Source organism: Podarcis vaucheri, assembly GCF_965113315.1.
Source record: "Podarcis vaucheri genome assembly, chromosome: 8".
NCBI classification, from domain to species: domain Eukaryota; kingdom Metazoa; phylum Chordata; class Lepidosauria; order Squamata; family Lacertidae; genus Podarcis; species Podarcis vaucheri.
The window spans coordinates 94,379,575-94,399,807 of record NC_138766.1 but is presented as its reverse complement, the minus strand read 5'-3'; the positions used below and the strand labels follow the sequence as shown (position 1 = coordinate 94,399,807).

At 49.9% G+C, this 20,233-nt stretch overlaps 1 protein-coding gene across 1 annotated transcript; it reads left to right on the top strand.

Annotated features, from left to right (window-relative positions):
- The first annotated feature begins 2,707 nt into the window (after nucleotides 1-2,707).
- On the top strand, nucleotides 2,708-19,806 carry LOC309539450 (cytochrome P450 11B, mitochondrial-like). The gene is made up of 9 exons (XM_082235726.1): nucleotides 2,708-3,049; nucleotides 4,802-4,957; nucleotides 6,997-7,196; nucleotides 9,426-9,629; nucleotides 11,781-11,935; nucleotides 13,749-13,912; nucleotides 14,539-14,617; nucleotides 17,591-17,782; nucleotides 19,066-19,806. Exons 1-9 carry the CDS (start codon nucleotides 2,790-2,792, stop codon nucleotides 19,177-19,179), a joined length of 1,524 nt encoding a protein of 507 aa, XP_082091852.1. The 5' UTR covers nucleotides 2,708-2,789; the 3' UTR covers nucleotides 19,180-19,806.
- Nucleotides 19,807-20,233: the final 427 nt, after the last annotated feature.

The following is a 20,233-nucleotide window of genomic DNA, read 5'->3' as shown; positions in this document are numbered from 1 at the left end:
GAGCTTCATGTCCGAGTGGGGATTTGAGCCCAGGTGTCTCCCAGGTCCTAGTCTAAAGCTGTAACCGCTAGACCACCACTGTCTCTCCAAAGGCTTCTCTCCTCGTTGTGACTCACAGACCCTCACCTGGCAGTCTCAGCGAGGAAGCTCAAAGGGCTCCCTTCCCTTCCCTCTCTCCACCACAACCCAGCTGTTGGCAAGAAGTGTGGCAGCTGGCTCACAACTGCTCTGCTAGGAATAGATCAGAGGGAAACTGCCCCCAGTCCTTGCCCTCTCGGCCTTTGCGGATATTTATAGCACAGGGGGAAGTTCAGAATTAATTGTGGGCTCTGCACACACGTCACTAGGAGTCTTGCTGATGTCGGGATTTCAAACCACAAGGCCCTCCTCTTCCTTTGTCCGGGGTCCCTCCTGACACAGGCTCTTGTTGCTTCGAGAAGAAGCTGCCAGGCTGATTCCCCATCGCACACCAGCACCTGCTGGCAGCTGGCTGGGTACCCTTCCAGAGTAAGAGGTCTACTCTGCCAACAGTTATCCATGAGACGCACGCCAAAGGGGCATAAGAACATAAGGAGAGCCTGCTGGATCGGGCCAATTGCCCTTCTAGCCCAGCATCCTATTCTCCCTCCTGGGGCAGGGAGTTCCACAGGTTAACTCTGCACTGTGTGAAGAAGGACTAGCTTGTGTCTGTCCTGAATCTCTCAACATTCAGCTTTAAAGCCCTATGCAGCCTAGGACCCTCGTACCTATGGGACCGCCTCTCCTGGTCTGCTCCGCGGAAGACCTTAAGGTCCACAAATAACACTTTGGAGGTCCCAGGTTGCAAGGAGGCTAGATTGGTCTCAACCAGGGCCAGGGCCTTTTCAGTACTGGCCCCGACTTGGTGGAACGCTCTGTCACAAGAGACTAGGGCCCTGCGGGACTTGAGATCTTTCCGCAGGGCCTGCAAGACAGAGCTGTTCTGCCTGGCCTTTGGTTTGGACTCACTCAGTTTCCCTCCCCTTATGGTCTTGATCTATGGACTATTATTAAAATGAGGCTGCATTTTAAATTGTATTTTTAAGCTGTATTTTAAATTGTCCCCCCCCGCCTATTATGTTTTTATTGTAATTTTACTAGTGTTAGCGACCCTGAGCACGGCTCTGGCTGGGGAGGGCGGGGTATAAATAAAAATGTATTATTATTATTATTATTATTATTATTATTATTATTATTATTGGGATGCCTGCAAGTTCTAGTGTTAGTAGAGGGAGGTGACTTTTCTCTGTCCCCCCTCTGCATGCCATGGATATTTTATAAGCTTCTATCATCACCGTCATCGCCAATAATAACAATCGTGTCACGTCTTAATTTCCTTTTCTCCAAACTAAGAAGTCCTGAACTCTGCAACCTCCATAGAGGAGTCACTCCATCCCCAGAGTCAGAACTTCTTAAAGGGGATGAGTGACTCCTGAATGTTGCTCTAACCACTCTGCGATACAACCAGAGTGTATGGAGGGGGATTCTTTTCATATTGCTGCAGAGCTGGGCTGGGTGTGTGGCTCTTACTCTAGCCCAGGGATGCCCAGCCTTGGCCCTGCAAGGTTTCCACACATTCTTGGACTGCAACTCCCAGCCACTTGAGTTGCAGGTGTGGCTCACCTGACAGATCCCAAGGTTGAGCTGCCATTGGCCTCCTCATCAAATCTGAATCGGCTCCCACTTCTTTTCCGTCCCTTCCCCTGCTCAGTTTGCGCTTCAGAAAGCTGCACTTCTTCGGTTTTAAGATCGTGGGCAATTAAAAGCCTTTGCAAGGCCTGAGCTTGCCAGATCGGAGCCCAGAAAACTGCAAGGCTTACTCAATGCAAAAGGAGCGATCTATCTGCCTTGAGTAAATAATAATAATAATAATAATAATAATAATAATAATAATAATAATAATAATAATATAATACAGTGGACGCTCAGGTTGCGAACGTGATCCGTGCAGGAAGCACATTCACAACCCGCAGCACCCACAACCTGCAGTGCTACGTCTGTGCACACGCGGGTCGCAATTTTGCACTTCTGCACATGCGCAAAGCACCGAAACCCAGAAGTAACCCGTTCCAGTACTTCCGGATTTGGCATGGTGCACAACCCAAAATCACGCAACCCAAAGTGTCTGTAACCCGAGGTATGACTGTAGATTTCTACCCCACCCATTTGGCTGGGTTTCCCCAGCCACTCTGGGCAGCTCCCAACAGAATATTAAAAGCACAATAAAACGTCAAACATTAAAAACTTCCCTAAACAAGTACAGGTTTTCCTTAGACTTCCCGGCAGTTAATGGATACAGACAGTGGACTTTTTAGGACCCAGGAGCTGGATGAATATGTTGGGCTGCATGTGTTTGACAGTGGCAGTGTGGAGAGGGTCTTTCCTGGCTGCTCTCAACTTGCCCCTCTCTCGTTTTTTTAGAGGCAGCCGCAGCAGTGGCTGAGCTATGGAGTGGAGGCAGGGATGCTGCAGCTGGTTGGCAGGGCCTGGCTGGGTCGATGGCCTTTGAGGTCCCTTCTGCCTTGAGAATTCAATGTTCCAGGTTGGTGCACAGGCAGCGAGTGCGGAGAGGGATGTGTCCCCGATGGAGATGTCATCATTTCTGACACGGCTGGGAGGAGGTGCGCTTGCATGGCGCTGTGTCCTTGGCCAGGGGAGGCCCTGGCAGGGTTATAAGGCCCCTCACTCTCTTCCTCCTCGGGGGAGAGCACTTGGAGAGGAACCAGAAGACCCAGGAGGTTGCCGGGTGCTGCGACGGCAGGGGAGGGGAGATGGGAGCCCGTGGTCAGATGAGCCCCCGGTCTGCTCCTTCTCGCGTCCTGCGCTCCTTCTGCTCAGGGCAGCCACGCCATTCTGTGGCGCCCGCCGTGGCCCCAAAGCCACCAATCTCCAGGGCGCTTCCCTTTGAGGCCATCCCCCGCAGCAGCCCCAATGCCTGGGTCAACTTGTACCAGTTCTGGAGGACCAACAGCTTCCCAAACTTCCACCACATCATGCAGAAGAACTTCCAGAACCTGGGGCCCATCTACAGGTGAGTTCCAAACCCGCTCTCAGGTGGACACTCTTATGCAGAAGCAATCCAGACGCGTCTTAGAGTTTTATTTAATCTAATTTTATCTATTTGATTTATATACAGTGGTGCCTCGGGTTGCAGACGCTTCAAGTTACAGACTCCGCTAGACTAGAAATAGTACCTCGGCTTAATAACTTTGCTTCAGGATGAGAACAAAAATCGCATGGCAGCAGCAGGAGGCCCCAGTAGCTAAAGTGGTGCTTCAGGTTAAGAACAGTTTCAGGTTAAGAACGGACCTCCAGAACGAATTAAGTTCTTAATCCGAGGTACCACTGTACATGTCCTTCATCAAGAGATCTCAGGGCCATTTGCAAGATTAAAATGCAAGATAAAACCACAAATAAATAGCTAAACCAGAAGCAAGAAAACAATAACCTCGCGTTTAAATCAAAGTGCCCTGTCATCTTAGCACAGCAAATCCACGTTCTTAAAAAAAACAAACCCCAGACTTTTTGCAGGGGGAAATGTGGGGAAGAACCACATTGGAAAGTGTGGGATGTGTGTGGGAACACGCTTTTCTGCTGGGGGACAGGGGCATAAATGGCCCATTTCCGTCTTTTTCCAGGAACCAGAGCGTGTTGGTTGGACTCTGTCCGTGCCGAATCTTAGGGCTTTGGTGCCCAGAAAGTGTCTTGTGGATTTCACCCCGTGGGTTTCAGCCCATTTCAGACTCCAGTCCCATAACAAGGGCTGTTTATGGGCAACAGTATTTGTGCAAATTAACCAATGCAAAATTTTGAGGCAGAGTGTGGTAGTGAGCCATTTAAAACTTGCATGAGCTTGCGTGGCCCTGCATGGTTTGAGCTTGGAAGACCACAGCCCAGGGTCTTCGTCTGAGTCACCGCTCAGCCCCTAGACCTGATTTCAGCATCAGGCAGTATTAGACGGCCGCCTTAGTGTGGGCTTGTGCGGCAATAGGTCACTCACACATTAACAGCCCAATGGAGGTGGATTTATACTCAATGGTCTTCCGCACGGGATCTTGCTCTGTCAGTCGCTCTGTGATGCTTCCTCAAATGCATTGCTTCCAAAGGGGGCACCCAACAGGCTTCCTTAAAAAGCTACCTTGCAAGAAGGTTGCGAAAAGGATTGGAGGCTGGGGCTGGGGCTGGGGCTGGGGCTGGGCTTCCCTAGGGAGGCAATTTCAGCAACTCAAATAAATTATCGTATTTTTTGCTCTATGACTCACCTTTTCCCTCCTAAAAAGTAAGGGGAAATGTGTGTGCGTCTTATGGAGCGAATGCAGGCTGCGCAGCTAGCCCAGAAGCCAGAACAGCAAGAGGGATTGCTGCTTTCACTGCGCAGCAATCCCTCTTGCTGTTCTGGCTTCTGAGATTCAGAATATTTTTTTTCTTGTTTTCCGCCTCCAAAAACTAGGTGCGTCTTGTGGTCTGGTGCATCTTATAGAGAGAAAAATACAACAAGACCCTACTATCTGCATGTATGAATCAGCCCTCTGTTGAGGGCAGAGATTTCTGTTGAGGGCAGTGTGTGTGTGTGTGTGTGTGTGTGTGTGTGTGTGTGTGTGAGAGAGAGAGAGAGAGAGAGAGAGATAAAGAGAGAGAGAGAGAGAGAGAGAGATAAAGAGAGAGAGAGAGAACTTTTCTGTTTATTCTGCACTTTGGGAGCTGCACTCTGGTTCTGGGATTTGTCAGGGGCAGTTGGGGGGGGGTCCATATCTCAAGGGCTTGACTCCGTCCCACTTGGCAGGGAGACGCTGGGCACCTACGACTCCGTCCACCTTCTCCTGCCCCGCGATGCTGCTGTTCTCTTCCAGTCCGAGGGGGTCTTCCCACGCCGAATGGGCATCAATTCGTGGATCGCCCATCGCACGCTGCGGAACCACAAATGCGGAGTCTTCCTATTGTGAGTGAGGCCAGTGGCTGCTGCTGGACGTGGCATCGGGAACTACTTTAGTGGTGTAACTTCTGCATTTCCCACACCCAGTGCCCCCCCCCCGATGGTTGGGACGGCCTCATGCAGTGGGATAACTTCCCATTTATTTATTTATGGGACCGTGTGGGTATGTGGTTCCTCTCCCTCTCTTCATTTAATCTGCACAACAACCTTTTCAGGCAGTGACTGATCAACGGCCACCAAGTGAGCTTCATGGCTGAGTTGTGATTCGAACCCAGGTCTCTCCAGGACTAGCCCAACACTCTAACCCAGCCTTTCTCAAACTTGGGTGCCCAAATGTTATTGGCCTACAATTCCCATCATCCCTAGCTGCCAGGACTAGCGGTCAGGGATGATGGGAGTTGTAGTCTAACAACACCTGGGGACTCAAGTTTGATAAAAGTCTGCTCTAACCACTACACCGCACGGGGTCTCAGGAACGCTGGTTCTCATCCCTTGTCAGAATGACCTCAAAGCATTCTTAGCTCAGTTGATGGAACATGAGACTCTTAATCTCAGAGCTGTGGATTTGAGTCTCGCTTTCGGTGAAAGATTCCTGCATTGCAGTCATAGCTGTCAACTTTTCCCTTTTCTTGCGAGGAAACCTATTCGGAATAAGGGAATTTCCCTTTAAAAAAGGGAAACTGACAGCTATGATTGCAGAGGGTTGGACTAGATGGCATTCGTGGTTGGTCCTTTCTGTGGTTCTGTGATTCTCCCAGTCCCTGCTGCTGTAACGCACCAGAGGAGCCAATATGGTTTTGAAATGAGACCCGTCTGCCTCCTCTGGTTAAAAGTGGCCTCCACAGAACAACCCAAGTGCTCTTCTGGTGTTGCTGGACAGAAGCACCCTTCATGGCTGACCACTGGCCATGCGGCCTGAGGCTGATGGGAGCTGGAGTCGAGAGGACCTCAGGTACCCTCTGAATATGTGGAGGCAACGCTGAGCTCCGAGGCAGAAATGGGAATGCAGGAGGAGCACAGAGCACTGCCTTAGTTAGACCAGTGGCTGCACTGGTTGCGTGGTGAGTTCCTGCCCATCCCCAGTGGAAATAATGACACAATTATGAAGGTTAATGGCCACAACTTTATTCGTTACAGGTGATGAGCGGTATTGGCTTAGGCATTGGTCCTAACCGACTATATCCCACTTCAGCCCGTCCGCTTGAAGTCCAGGAAGGGTTAACCACCAGTAGGGGGAGTCCTGCTGATGCTAGGAACTCCCCCGGGGTCACCAATAGGGGGCTTCCTTAGGCCCTGACCTCCACAGGCTTCAGACAGGGCCACGCCCCCCGGAACCCTTTACCTGACTACCCTTCAATATGTGGGGCAGGTGATGGTGCTTCCTCCCCTCTTCCATCTACAGAGCAATACCAATGCCTAACCGCCAATACCCAGAAAGTTGTGACAATTTGCTATGAGGGAGGCAAAAACCAAGGGGCTGGTGCCAATTTGCCAAGTGGAAAAATTCCCACCAGGCCCCTCAACGCCGACCAACCCAGGTCCATAGAAAGGTCAAGGAACGAAAACCTTAAAGGGCAGGAGGGTGGGAAAAGCAGGAACAGCTGGCAGGCAGAAAAGAGGGAGATCCCCGGCGCGTCCTGCCTTAAATAGGGCAGGCTACGCCCCCAGAGCCAGCCTATTGGCCGGCTGGGGAGTGACGCGGCCGGAAATCCCCCCCCCCAATCGCACAACCCCACCTCCTCCATAGGGCGGAAGTAGCTTTGGCAGCAATGGATCTCCAGGATTTCAGAGCAGGATCCTCTCCCAGCCCTTCTTGGAGATGCGGTCAGGACTCAAACCTGGGACCTTTTGCATGCAAGGAAGATGCTCTGCCACTGAGCTACCTCTGAGTGATGGGAGGGTGGTAACTGGGGTGCCAGGCCCAGGAGGGAAGGTGGGGCAAGAGAGGATCAGTGGTGGGTGATGGAGTCCCTGCACAGGAAGCCAAGCCAAGAACTCCAGGCGCAGAGTCTCCGACCTCACTCTGGGGTCTTCTTCCCACGCAGGAACGGGGAGGACTGGCGCTCAGACCGCCTCATCCTCAACAAAGAGGTGATCAGCCCTGTGGGCACCCGGAAGTTCCTGCCCTTCCTCAACACGGTGGCCGAGGACTTTGCTGAGTCCATACATCGGCTGATCAGGAAGAATGCGCGGCGCTCGCTCACGGTTGACCTCTACCACGACCTCTTCCGCTTCACCCTGGAAGGTACGGGCATTTTTTTTTTGGGGGGGGAGTTCTTCTCCCTCCTCTTCTTACTTGTGTAAGAATGCAAATACCTATTTCAGCAGAGTTGAAAAATCACCATCCACCTGCAGCTTATCTCTAGAAGCCTGCACTGGCTCCCGGTGGAGTCCAGGGTCAGGTTTAAGGTGCTGGTTTTGACCTTTAAAGCCCTATGCGGCCTAGGACCTACGTACCTACGGGACCGCCTCTCCTGGTATGTCCCACGGAGGACCTTAAGGTCCACAAATGACAACATTTTGGCGGTCCCAAGCTGCAAGGTGGTTAGATTGGTCTCAACCAGGGCCAGGGCCTTTTCAGCACTGGCCCCGACTTGGTGGAACGCTCTGTCACAAGAGACCAGGGCCCTGCGGGACTTGACATCTTTCCGCAGGGCCTGCAAGACGGAGCTGTTCCACCTGGCCTTTGGTTTGGACTCAGTCTGACCCTCATGTTGCCCTCCCCTTATGGTTTTGATCTATGGGCTACTTCTAAAATGAGGCTGCATTTTAAATTGCATTTTAACCTGTATTTTAAATTGTCCCCCCCTTAATGTTTTTATTGTAATTTTACTGGTGTTAGCCTCCCTGGCTGGGGAGGGCGGGGTATAAATAAAAAATATTATTATTATTATTATTATTACTATTATTTATTATTTAGGACAAGGGTGCATAACCTTCTAGAATAAATACGATATCTAAGGATGCTTTAGGCAGATTTGGGTTACTTTTATCCCATTTAAGTTTTCCTCTTAACAAAGACTGTTTAGGTAAACAAGAAAAATACAAGCTTTACAGTTTGCTCACTTTTAAAGTCTTGCCAGGTTTCAATATATTCAGTGATGAAAATCAGGCAGCCAATAATCCTTAAAAGTTACAAAAATCTGTGGTCCGGTTCAACTAGTATTCACAAGTATTGCTGCCTTTGGCAAATCCTGGCCATCGTGGCTCAAAGCCATTGTTTTTTTTTATATAAAGTTTTTTATTGGTTTTACACAATTTTTTAAAACAAAAACAAACATATAAAAAGACATACAAACGCGTATAATTTCATAACCTTTTTTTTCATAAACCTTGTTTCTCGGACTCCCCCATACCTCCCCTTTCTGCATCCCAATGTCCAAATTTTTTTTAGCAACTTCTAAATATTTCTGTCATGCCTCTGTCCTCTTAATCTTTCCTTCAATCTAACCTTATATCACTGTAACCCTTTCTTTCTCAAAACCTCGACATTCTAACATTCATCAAGTTTATAGTAGTCCTTAAGGTAGATTTTAAATTTCTTCCATTCTTCTTCCGCCGTCTCTTTCCCCTGGTCACGGATTCTGCCGGTCATCTCCGCCAATGTCATATAGTCCATCACTTTCATCTGCCATTCTTCCAGAGTGGGTAGATCTTGTGTCTTCCAATACTTTGCGATGAGTATTCTTGCTGCTGTTGTTGCGTACATAAAGAAAGTTCTATCTTTCTTTAACACCAATTGGCCGACAATGCCCAGGAGGAAGGCCTCTGGTTTCTTAGGGAAAGTACATTTAAGTACCTTTTTCATTTCATTATATATCATTTCCCAGAAAGCCTTAATCTTCGGGCATGTCCACCAAAGATGGCAGAAAGTACCTTCAGTTTCTTTACATTTCCAACATTTATTATCAGGCAAATGGTAAATTTTTGCTAGCTTGACTGGTGTCATGTACCACCTATAAATCATTTTCATAATATTTTCCTTTAAGGCATTACATGCCGTAAATTTTATCCCGGTGTTCCACAACCATTCCCAGTCAGCAAACATAATGTTATGACCAATGTCCTGTGCCCACTTAATCATAGCTGATTTAACTGTTTCGTCTTGTGTATTCCATTTCAGCAGCAAATTATACATTCTTGACAAATTCTTAGTATTGGGTTCTAACAGTTCAGTCTATCGTGGCTCAAAGCCATTGAACGCCATCTCCTCCATGAATTTTTCCAGCCCTCTTTTAAAGTCATCCAGGTGGTTGGCCATTACTGCCTCTTGTGGGAGAGAGTTCCGCAGGAATATTCCCCTGGAATATTGCCTAGGATTTGAAACTTTGTGGAGGAGGACACTCCTTCCTTCCTTCCTTCCTTCCTTCCTTCCTTCCTTCCTTCCTTCCTTCCGGATGAGAAAGTGCATCTGGAAAGCCCCCACTCCCTCTCCTATGACATCTAACCTCCAATCTTCCTCCCATCCCGGCAGCCAGCAGCTACGCCTTGTATGGCCAGCGCCTGGGCCTCCTGGACGAGAATCCCAATCCGGAGTCCCAGCACTTCATCGACACCGTGGAGACGATGCTGCGCACAACCTTGCCCCTCCTCTTCCTGCCGCCCGGGGTCATGCGCTGGGTGAACAACAAGCTCTGGCGAGATCACATGGAGGCCTGGGACGCCATCTTCAAGCACGGTGAGCCCCAGATCCCTCGTCGGGGGGAGAGGGGAGAGGACCATGGGGCAGTGGCTCCCCCGCACCCAGTGGGGTGCAAAGGAGCGCCTGAGTTGCATGGCTTGGTCTGAGTGGGTGGCAGGGCAAGCAGCGCTCCCTTCACCTTTGAGCTGGAATTAAGCATGCAGGGAGCATGCGCTGCCTGGAGCAGGAATGTGACACAGTCCTGGGCCTGCGTGAGTTGGCCTTAGATGGAGCAGTCGAGGGCTGGCAGTGGGCACTGGACAAGGGGCACTTGGTGGCAATGGAGACAGAGAGGCTAGCTGCAGAGGCTGCAGTTGCTGGAGATAACCAGAGTACAGTCATACCTCATGTTACGTTTGCTTCAGGTTGCGCGTTTTCAGGTTGCGTCCTGCGGTGACCCGGAAGTACCGGTTACTTCCGGGTTTCGCCACTCGCGCATGCGCAGACGTGCAAAAATGACATCATGCGCAGAAGCGGCGAATCGCAACCTGCGTCTGCACAGACATGCAGATGTGGACTGCGTTCTTTTCAGGTCGCGAACGGGCCTCCAGAACGGATCCCGTTTGCAACCAGAGGTACCACTGTATGTACCACCCTGGTAAGACAGTGCGCAGGCAGGTGGGGTCTCAGCCGGAGTACCAGATGGAGCTGGTAGACAGCCATCCTGGACACAGAAGTAACCTGCGCCTCCATGGACAGCTGTGAGTCCAGAATGACCCTCAGATTATACACCTGGTCCTTCAGGGGCACAGTTGCCCCACTTACTACCAGGGATCTAGCAGGAACAGTTTAATGGGCAGGGGGTTCCTGTCCTCCAAAGAAGCAGAAGGAGAGAAGGAAATAATAATAATAATAATAACTCTGGGTGGCTTCCAACAAAATAATAATAACTCTGGGCGGCTTCCAACAAAGATAAAAAATACATTAAAATGTCACACATTAAAAACTTCCTAACAGGGCTGCCTTCAGATGTCTTCTAAATGTCAGGTAGTTGTTTATCTCTTTGACATCTGGTGGGAGGGCATTCCACAGGGCGGGCGCCACCACCAAGAAGGCCCTCTGCTTGGTTCCCTGTAGCTTTGCTTCTTGCAATGAGGGAACTGCCAGAAGGCCCTCGGCGCTGGACCTCAGTGTCTGGGCAGAAAGATGTAGGTGGAGATGCTCCTTCAGGTGTTCTGAAACGAGGCCATTTAGGACTTTAAAGGTCAACACCAACACTTTGAATTGTGCTCGGAAACATACTGGAAGCCAATGTAGGTCTTTTAGGACAGGTGTTATATGGTCTTGGCGGCTGCCTCCAGTCCCCAGTCTAGCTGCCACATTCTGAATTAGTTGTAGTTTCCGGGTCACCTTCAAAGGTAGCCCCATGTAGAGTGCATTGCAGTAGTCCAAGCGGGAGATAACTAGAGCATGCACCACTCTGGCGAGACAGTCTGCGGGCAGGTAGGGTCTCATCCTGCGTACCAGATGGAGCTGGTAGACCACTGCCCTGGACACAGAATTGACCTGCGCCTCCATGGACACCTGTGAGTCCAGAATGACTCTCAGGCTGCGCACCTGGTCCTTCAGGGGCACAGTTGCCCCATTCAGGACCAGGCAGTGGAGGCCTGAAGCTTGATCTTGTTAGCTTCCCTTAACTTCCAGGAGATCCTGTACTGCCAACACCCTGGTGCCCATCTCTGGTGTGTGAGGAGGAGGCTCCTCACTGGTTCTCTCTTGCTGGGAACCATCTCATTCCTCATTTTGGTACCCGTTCATCAACAGCCATGGCCTTGGAGCTCCTGGGGTCCCAATGTGCTATGTGTGTCCTTGGGTGCCTTTGGGGGCCTGGGTTCAGTTTGTGCTCAGCCAAGCCCACTTGCCTGCTTCCCATCTTTCCTTCAGCTAGTCCACGAGTGGCGCTTCCTGTCTGCTTCCTCCCTCCCCCCCAGTCTCAGCGGTGCCCCTTTTGGGTCTCACCATGGAGGAGGATGGGGGCAAAACTCGGCTGGAGTCAGCCCTGCCTGCCATTGTCTCTGGCGCCACCTGGTGCTGGGATCCCTGCCTGCCACCCCTGGCCTGGATGTGGGCTTCTTTCTAAGGCTGAGAGTGGGGCGCTTCTCACTGCGCCTGGACCTGATCCCCACCTCTCTCTCCTTGCTTCTGCAGCGGACAAGTGCATACAGAATATCTACCAGGAGTTTTGCCTGGGGCAGCCCCGCAAGTATTCCGGGATCATGGCCGAGCTGCTTCTGCAAGAGGAGATGCCCCTCGACTCCATCAAGGCCAACATGACGGAGCTCACGGCGGGCAGCGTGGACACGGTGGGTGCGCCCTGCCCCATAAACAGATCAGGAACATCAGACCAGGCCAAACCATGGGTGGAGCTTGAGCTTAGTCCTGGCCACACTGACTGGCAGCAATGGGTCTCCTGGGTTTCAGATGGTACCTACAGCCCAGCCTTCACTGGAGAGCCTGGGACCTCCTGCAAGGGGTCCTGTAAGGCCTGCCCCTGCTTCGCTGGCTTATTCCCACCTGGCCAGCCCCCCACTGACTGCTTCCAGCTACAAAAACGGTTGCTGTGGAAGGTGCCAGAGACCACGTCACTGTTAGTCTGGAAAAGCAGAAGGCTGAGACCATTAAACTGGCTTCAGTGGGTTTTGTCAATGTGTCCTTCTGATGATGATGATGATAATTTATATACCGCCCTATACCCAGAGGTCTCAAGGTGGTTCACAGAAAAGATCAACATAAAAATGAATGATAGTATTATAATATATAAAACAGGTATGAGGAAGAAAATAATTTAATGTGGAGTGTATGAAGACTCGGAGATTCAATTGGATCAACATGGAAATTACATTACTGAAGAGATATCATGCTTTATACATTGAAAGCAGCTCATCTCTACCAATTACAATTACCAGTGACATTTCATGTGGTCTTCATTCATCTCTTCGTGTAGCGGCAGCATTTACACTTTGGAAGGCCACAATCCTTATTACATATTCCTAGTTGTAACCTCCACGGAACACAATGGCCAGAATCGGATTATTTGCATGTTATCTTCCTGAACTATGAATGAGACTTCTGGACACATATGCAACCTATTCTTCTCTTTGTGCAAGACAACAAATTAGGAAGCTTTCAGTTAACTATGGTTTCCTATTTTGCTAAAGTAGGGCTTGCCTTTGAAGACAGTTCAGAAACGGCAGTGGGCTCAGAATCTGGCAACCAAATTGCTGACCAAACAGTCTGAATATGTAACACCAGTTCTAGCACAACTGCATGTTTGAGTTGTTTAGTCGTTTAGTTGTGTCCGCCTCTTCGTGACCCCTGGACCAGAGCACGCCAGGCCCTCCTGTCTTCCACTGCCTCCCGCAGTTTGGTCAAACTCATGCTGGTAGCTTCGAGAACACTGTCCCACCATCTCATCCTCTGTCGTCCCCTTCTCCTTGTGCCCTCCATATTTCCCAACATCAGGGTCTTTTCCAGGGAGTCTTCTCTTCTCAGGAGGTGGCCAAAGTCTTGGAGCCTCAGCTTCAGGATCTGTCCTTCCAGTGAGCACTCCGCACAGATTTCCTTCAGAATGGAGAGGTTTGATCTTCTTGCAGTCCATGGGACTCTCCAGAGTCTCCTCCAGCACCAGAATTCAAAAGCATCCATTCTTTTGAAGAGCCAGTGTGGTGTAGTGGTTAAGAGCGGTAGTCACGTAATCTGGGAAACCGGGTTTGCGTCTCCGCTCCTCCACATGCAGCTGCTGGGTGACCTTGGGCCAGTCACACTTCTCTGAAGTCTCTCAGCCCCACTCACCTCACAGAGTGTTTGTTGTGGGGGAGGAAGGGAAAGGAGAATGTTAGCCGCTTTGAGACTCCTGAAGGGGAGTGAAAGGCGGGATATCAAATCCAAACTCTTCTTCTTCTTCTTCTTCTTCTTCTTCTTCTTCTTCTTCTTCTTCTTCTTCTTCGATCAGCCTTCTTTATGGTCCAGCTCTCACTTCCATACATTACTACTGGGAAAACCAGAGCTTTAGCTATATGGAGCTTTGTTTGAGTAGCTTCCCATTATTTCGGGGAGGGGGGCACACAGTCCGAGGAGGTTCTTCCTCCCTTGACTCTCTCTCTCCCCCCCCTCCAGACAGCCATGCCCCTGCTCTTCACCCTCTTTGAGCTGGCCCGAAACCCACAAGTCCAAACTGCCCTTCGGGAAGAGGTCAAGGCTGCTGCGGTCTCATCCAGGGAGCTCTCCAAGGTGATGAATGACATGCCGTTGCTCAAGGGAGCAATCAAGGAGACGCTGAGGTAAGGAGGGCAGGATGGGTGCCATGCCTGGCGAGGAAATGGGTCCCACAAGGTGGCTGCAGGGTGGGCAGGGTGGATGAAAACGATTAGCTTGGGATTGGACTGGGAAGCTCATGGAAGAGGAGTTAGCAATGAGCTGCATGAAGAATGGCTTTCCTGAAACAACTTCTGGTGGTACTAATCTGGGATAGCTCAGTTGGTAGAACATGAGACTCTTAACCCCAGGGTTGTAGGTTTAAGTCCCATGTTGGCCAAAACATTCCTGCCTGAGGCTGTGAATAATGGATGGATAATATTAGTTTTGAATTTGAAAAATAGCCACAGATGCAGAGACATGAATGAGGACGATTAGACAGCTGGAACATGGGAAGTCCTAATTTTTTAATAATTGGAATATATAATTGGTGTATTGTGGTTATTGTAATTTGGATTTGATTTAATTTGTCCTTAATTGGTAGATTGTTATTGAAAATGAATAAATTTTTAAATTAAAAATATATATTCCTGCCTCACAGGGGGTTGGACTAGATGACCCTCGGGGCCCCTTCCAAGTCTACATTCTATGATGCTATTATTCTCTTCCTCCGCTTTCTTTGAGAAGCCACAACGACATCCTTCTCTTGCAGGCTCTACCCTGTGGGGATTACAGTGCAGCGCTACCCAATGAGGGACGTGGTGCTTCAGAACTACTGTGTGCCAGCTGGGGTGAGTGTTCTTTGCAGTCTCCCTTCACCACCCATCAGCCAGGATCCCACGCCGATTCTTGTTGTTCTTGTCAGGAGCTCGTCCTACACTCGAGTAGGACCCTGGCAGAGACACATGCCCGACTGGCATGTTCTCTTCCTCCTGGTCGATCGTTCGGGAGCTTCAAAAGCTTTCTTCAGCCCGAACATCACAGTGACTGATGCCCACACACACCGGCACACTTAGGGATCCACAGAGTCTGCGTGTTTCGCGGGACAGACCTCAGCAACTCAGCATTTTGGCTAATCTACTTTATTTACATCTAAACACACACGGCGGAGCACTGCAACATGGCTCCCTCTCTCTCTAGCATCAGGCAGCAAAGAGAGAAAGAACAAAGGACAATAGTCCCACTTCATGGAACACAGGAACACAAACATCCTGTCTCCATCACTTCCCACCCTGTGGAGTCAAAACATACACCATCATGGTGTTCGACAGTGGAATTTGCTGCCAAGGAGTGTGGTGGAGTCTCCTACTTTGGAGGTCTTTAAGCAGAGGCTTGACAACCATATGTCAGGAGTGCTCTGATGGTGTTTCCTGCTTGGCAGGGGGTTGGACTCGATGGCCCTTGTGGTCTCTTCCAACTCTATGATTCTATGATTCTATGTGACAGACAACAATCCCATGACTGCAAACACGGGGAATGAATCTTCAACAGTTCTATCCCCCATCAGAGACATTGTGATCAAGGCTGCCTTGGCCCAGACCATTCCTCTCCTTGCAGAAGGACCATCTGCTCAAAGCAGATTTGAGTGGCAGAGTGATGGGAAAGACCCTCCTCTGCCTGAGACCCTGACAAGCCAGTCAGAGTAGGCAAGAGAGGAGATGTAGAGCTGCGGCATGGAGAAAGGGGAAATATAAAAGTTTTCCTCCCTCTCTCCTAACTCTAGAACTCAAGGGCATCCCATGGAGCTGAATGCTGGGAGATTAAGGACGGACAAACGAAAGTCCTTCTGACAGTCCATAGTTATCCTTGTGGCACTTCCTTCCACAGGAGGTGGGAGTGGCCCCCATCCTGGATGGCTTTAAAAGAGGATTAGGCAAATTCATGGAGGAGAAGAGGGCTGTTGTGTGGGAATGTTCAGGGATGCAGGAGAGGATATATTGTTTGATTATAGACTTTCCAACTTGTGTAAACAAGTTCACAATTTAGCAGAGTAACATTCCCCCTTTTAAACTAGCAGTGGATGCGTTAGCTCAGGCTCACTAAAGCCTCAATAAGAACTGTTCTGGTATTTCCCCCTTATTCCCTCATAAAAGACACGACACAGTCTTCTATAAAAGTATAAAAAGAGTTTACTCACATTCTGTTCACAATCGGATCCCAGAAGGCAGACTTAGCTTAGAAAAGTAACATACACATGGAAACTATCTCATAAGGAGACAGTCCCTTTGTCCTTTGGCTAAGCCAGATGTTGCTTCTTCGATGCATGTAGTCGAAGAGAGGGAGATGGATGCCCTGCCCTGTGCTTTTGTCGTTACCTGCACAGGTGAGGCCACACCCACCTCTAGTCACATGCAGAGGAAGTCTGTCTCAGCCCAGAAGGAAACAGGAAGTTGACCTGCTGGCTGGACAAACATTCCCCCCCATGAGTAAACATGTTCACTCTAGGAATGTGGTACTTGACTGCTCTTGTGTTTCACATCCCACATATTGATGGCCACGGGCCCTGATGGCTGTGTTCTGCTCCCACAGTCAGAGCCAGCCATGCAGCTGATGGAAACCGCAGGAAGGGAGAGGGCTGCTCCTGGGCTCGGATCCTGCGTGTGGGCTTCCCAGTGGGGCATCTGGCTGGCTGCTATGAGAACAGGATGCTGGGCTCAACGGGCCACTGGCCTGATCCTGCAGGCTCTTACGTTCTTAATGCCTGGTGTGTCCTTGCCTTCTTGGCTTCACAATGGGATCTTTCAGCCTTATGTCTGCCTGGTGGGTTGGGTGAGAAGAAGTCCTTTTGATACACCCAGACAGGCAATCCGGATGTCCCTGAGAATGCACAGGGCAGCAGGGCTCCAAAAGATGCTCCAAAAGGGGATGAGGCGAACCAGCCTCCTTCAGAGATCCTCCTTCTCTGAGCTACCTGTCTACTCTCCCCAACCTGGACCTAGCTGGTGGTGGTGGGAAGGGTGATCATCTCCCCAAGATGAAGTTTCATGTTCTTAGTCCTGGCAACTGGGTGAAGAATTAGGGCAAAAAAAAAAATTACATATATAAAAGGGATGCAGGTGGTGCTGTCAGTTAAACCACAGAGCCTAGGACTTGCCGATCAGAAGGTCGGCGGTTCAAATCCCCGCGACGGACGGGGTGAGCTCCCATTGCTTGGTCCCAGCTCCTGCCAACCTAGCAGTTCGAAAGCACGTCAAAGTGCAAGTAGATAAATACCGTATTTTTTGCACCATAACACTCACTTTTTTCCTCCTAAAAAGTAAGGGGAAATGTCTGTGCGTGTTATGGAGGGAATGCCTACGGGTGGCATGCCTACGGATTTTCCTCCTCTAAAAACTATGTGCGTGTTATGGTCGGGTGCGTGTTATAGAGCGAAAAATACGGTAGGTACCGCTCCGGCAGGAAGGTAAACGGCGTTTCCATGCACTGCTCTGGTTCACCAGAAGCGGCTTAGTCATGCTGGCCACATGAGCTGTACGCCGGCTCCCTCGGCTAATAAAGTGGGATGAGCGCCGCAACCCCAGAGTCGGCCACGACTGGACCTAATGGTCAGGGGTCCCTTTACCAGATCTGTGTGGAGTTTTGATCAATGATGGGCTGGGTGAAGTGACCACCTATCGGCCTGGAGCAACTATTGTTGGAGGGACTGAATGTCCCTGGTGAATGTACAAGCAAGCCACCACCTTTGGAAGCTCCAGAGCTTGATTTCAGCCGCCAAGGACGTTGCCCCGGAGCCTCCGCTCAAGACTGTGCTCCTTCCCTTGCAGACCTTGTGCCAGGTGGGGCTCTATGCCATGGGCCGGAGCCCGGAGGTCTTCAGGGACCCGGAGCGCTACGACCCCAGCCGCTGGACTGGCAAAGAGGACAACAGCTTCAAGGCGCTGGCCTTTGGCTTCGGGTCACGGCAGTGCATCGGGCGGCGCTTGGCCGAGGCAGAAATGACCCTCTTCCTCATGCATGTGAGTTGTGGGGTTGCAGGTCCAGGAGGTGGAAGCAATTCTCTACCCGGTGTCTTGGGAGGCGCCACAATGTGGAGATGTGCATATGACCCTTTGCTCAATGCCTTTGTACCCATCTTGTGGAGTCCGTGTACTTGGCCACTGACCCCGTCTGAAATATTCTGTTTTGGGGTGGCTCCCCCAAAGCCGATTTCACTCTGACTTCAAAAGTGTTGCGTGGCAAATCCCCGGTGCCCACGGTGGAATGGTTTCCTGGGGGTGGCACCCCATGCTTGCCATTGGGGGTGGGTAGGTGGGTATCGCGGAGGAGCATCCCACTTCCCACCCACCCACTGCAACCATATCTATGGCTACACAGAAGTAATCCCCACTAGATTCACTGGGGCTTACTCCTTGGCACAGACCCAGCTGTTTTGTGACTGGCGCCCACTGCGCTTCTTCAAAATGCTCCCACGGGCTCAGAAAGGTTGGTGGTCAACAACCATACAATAAATAAGTAAAATAACCAAGCAAGTATTAGAAATCACCCCAGAATTGGCCTTACTAAACATATTCCAAGACAGTAATGCCCACTTACACCACAAAGAACTCATAACCCACCTACTTTCAGCAGCCAGAAACATCATAGTCAGACACTGGAGAGACCTGTCAGGAGTAAACATGGACCAATAGTACCAAATAGTATGGGAAACAGCCTTATTAGAATATTATTATGGCTCCCCTTTATCACTTACACAGCCCTACAAGACAATGACAAAAATCCACCAACAGCTTACAAATCAATATGGCTAACCTGATCCAAAACACCCACCCACCCCACTCACACATGAAAACAAAGACCACCACAGCCAACCACAAATGAACAACCACACCCATGGCCAACCCCAACCTCCCTCCCCACCAAAGGAAGACAAGCGAACAGCAAAGAACCTGCACAAGCAATGCTGACATCAAACCCTACATATAGTAAGTAAAATAGAAACACCGCCACCCAACCCCAACCCCACCCATCTTTTCCCGCCTCTACCTCTTTCCCCCTTTTCTTCCTAATGTCTCAACAAATCAAACTGATGTGTAAAAATGTTACATGGGAAAAAAATACGAGAGAGAGACATTGCAAACACTTTTGTAAATCATGAAAATCTTTAATAAAAATAAGAAAGGTTGGTGGTTCCTGTTTTCAGGCAATGGTGAGGAGGGAAAGGGGGTCCCTTGCCACCGACTCAAGGAACACTCACCCCAGCATACCTGCAGTCTCACACGGGTCGTGCTTCTTGTTTCAGATTTTGCGTAACTTCAAGATCGATACCGTCTCCAAGGCAGACCTCAAGACCGTCTATGGCTTCATCCTCATGCCAGAGAAGCCCCCGCTGCTCACCTTCCGGCCCATCGACTAGGCACCAGCCCCCTCAGCCCCTTTCTCTCCCTCTGGACCATGGAAGGGGCCCGTCCCTTGGGGGCGCAGACATCCTGACACCCCTTCCTTTCTCTCTGGCTATCTTGCTGCCTTCCTTCCCTCCCCTTCGGGCTCCAACAGACATTCTTTCTGGCACCCCCCCCATATGATTTTATCCCAACCGTACCCCAAGGCTGGTAGAAAATTGCAGGATGCATTGAAACTTGGGAAGCTGGAGAAAGAAGCCAATAACGGGTGACCGCTAGCCCAGGCCAAGCCTTGGGAGAGGTTCTGTTCTTGTAATAGCAAAATAGGGGGTGCTCAGGTTGCGAATGTGATCCGTGCGGGAGGCACGTTTGCAACCCGCAACACCGTGTCTGCGCATGCGCGGGTTGCGATTCGGCGCTTCTGCGCATGCACGACTGCTGAAACCCAGAAGTAACCCGTTCCGGTATTTCTGAGTTTCGGCAGGTCCGTAACCTGAAAAAACGCAACATGAAGCATCTGTAACCCGAGGTATGACTGCAATGGCTCGACCCACTGAGATGTCGAAACAAAACAAAATAATAAAATAAAATAAAATATTCCAGTAGCACCTTGGAGACCAATAATAAATAATATTTTTTTATTTATATCCCGCCCTCCCAGCCGAAGCCGGGCTCAGGGCAGCTAACAACAATAAAATAATACAACATTCTAAAATCAAAATAAAAAAATTCCTTCCAGTAGCACCTTAAAGACCAACTAAGTTAGTTCTTGGTATGAGCTTTCGTGTGCATGCACACTTCTTCAGATACACTGCCTTCCATTCCTTCCAGTGTATCTGAAGAAGTGTGCATGCACACGAAAGCTCATACCAAGAACTAACTTAGTTGGTCTTTAAGGTGCTACTGGAAGGAATTTTTTTATTTTGACTATGGCAGACCAACACGGCTACCTATCTGTATTCTAAAATCATTTCATTATAAAATTAATTCAAATCAAATTGACCAACTAAGTTAGTTATTGGTATGAGCTTTTGTGTGCATGCACACTTCTTCAGATACACACGAAAG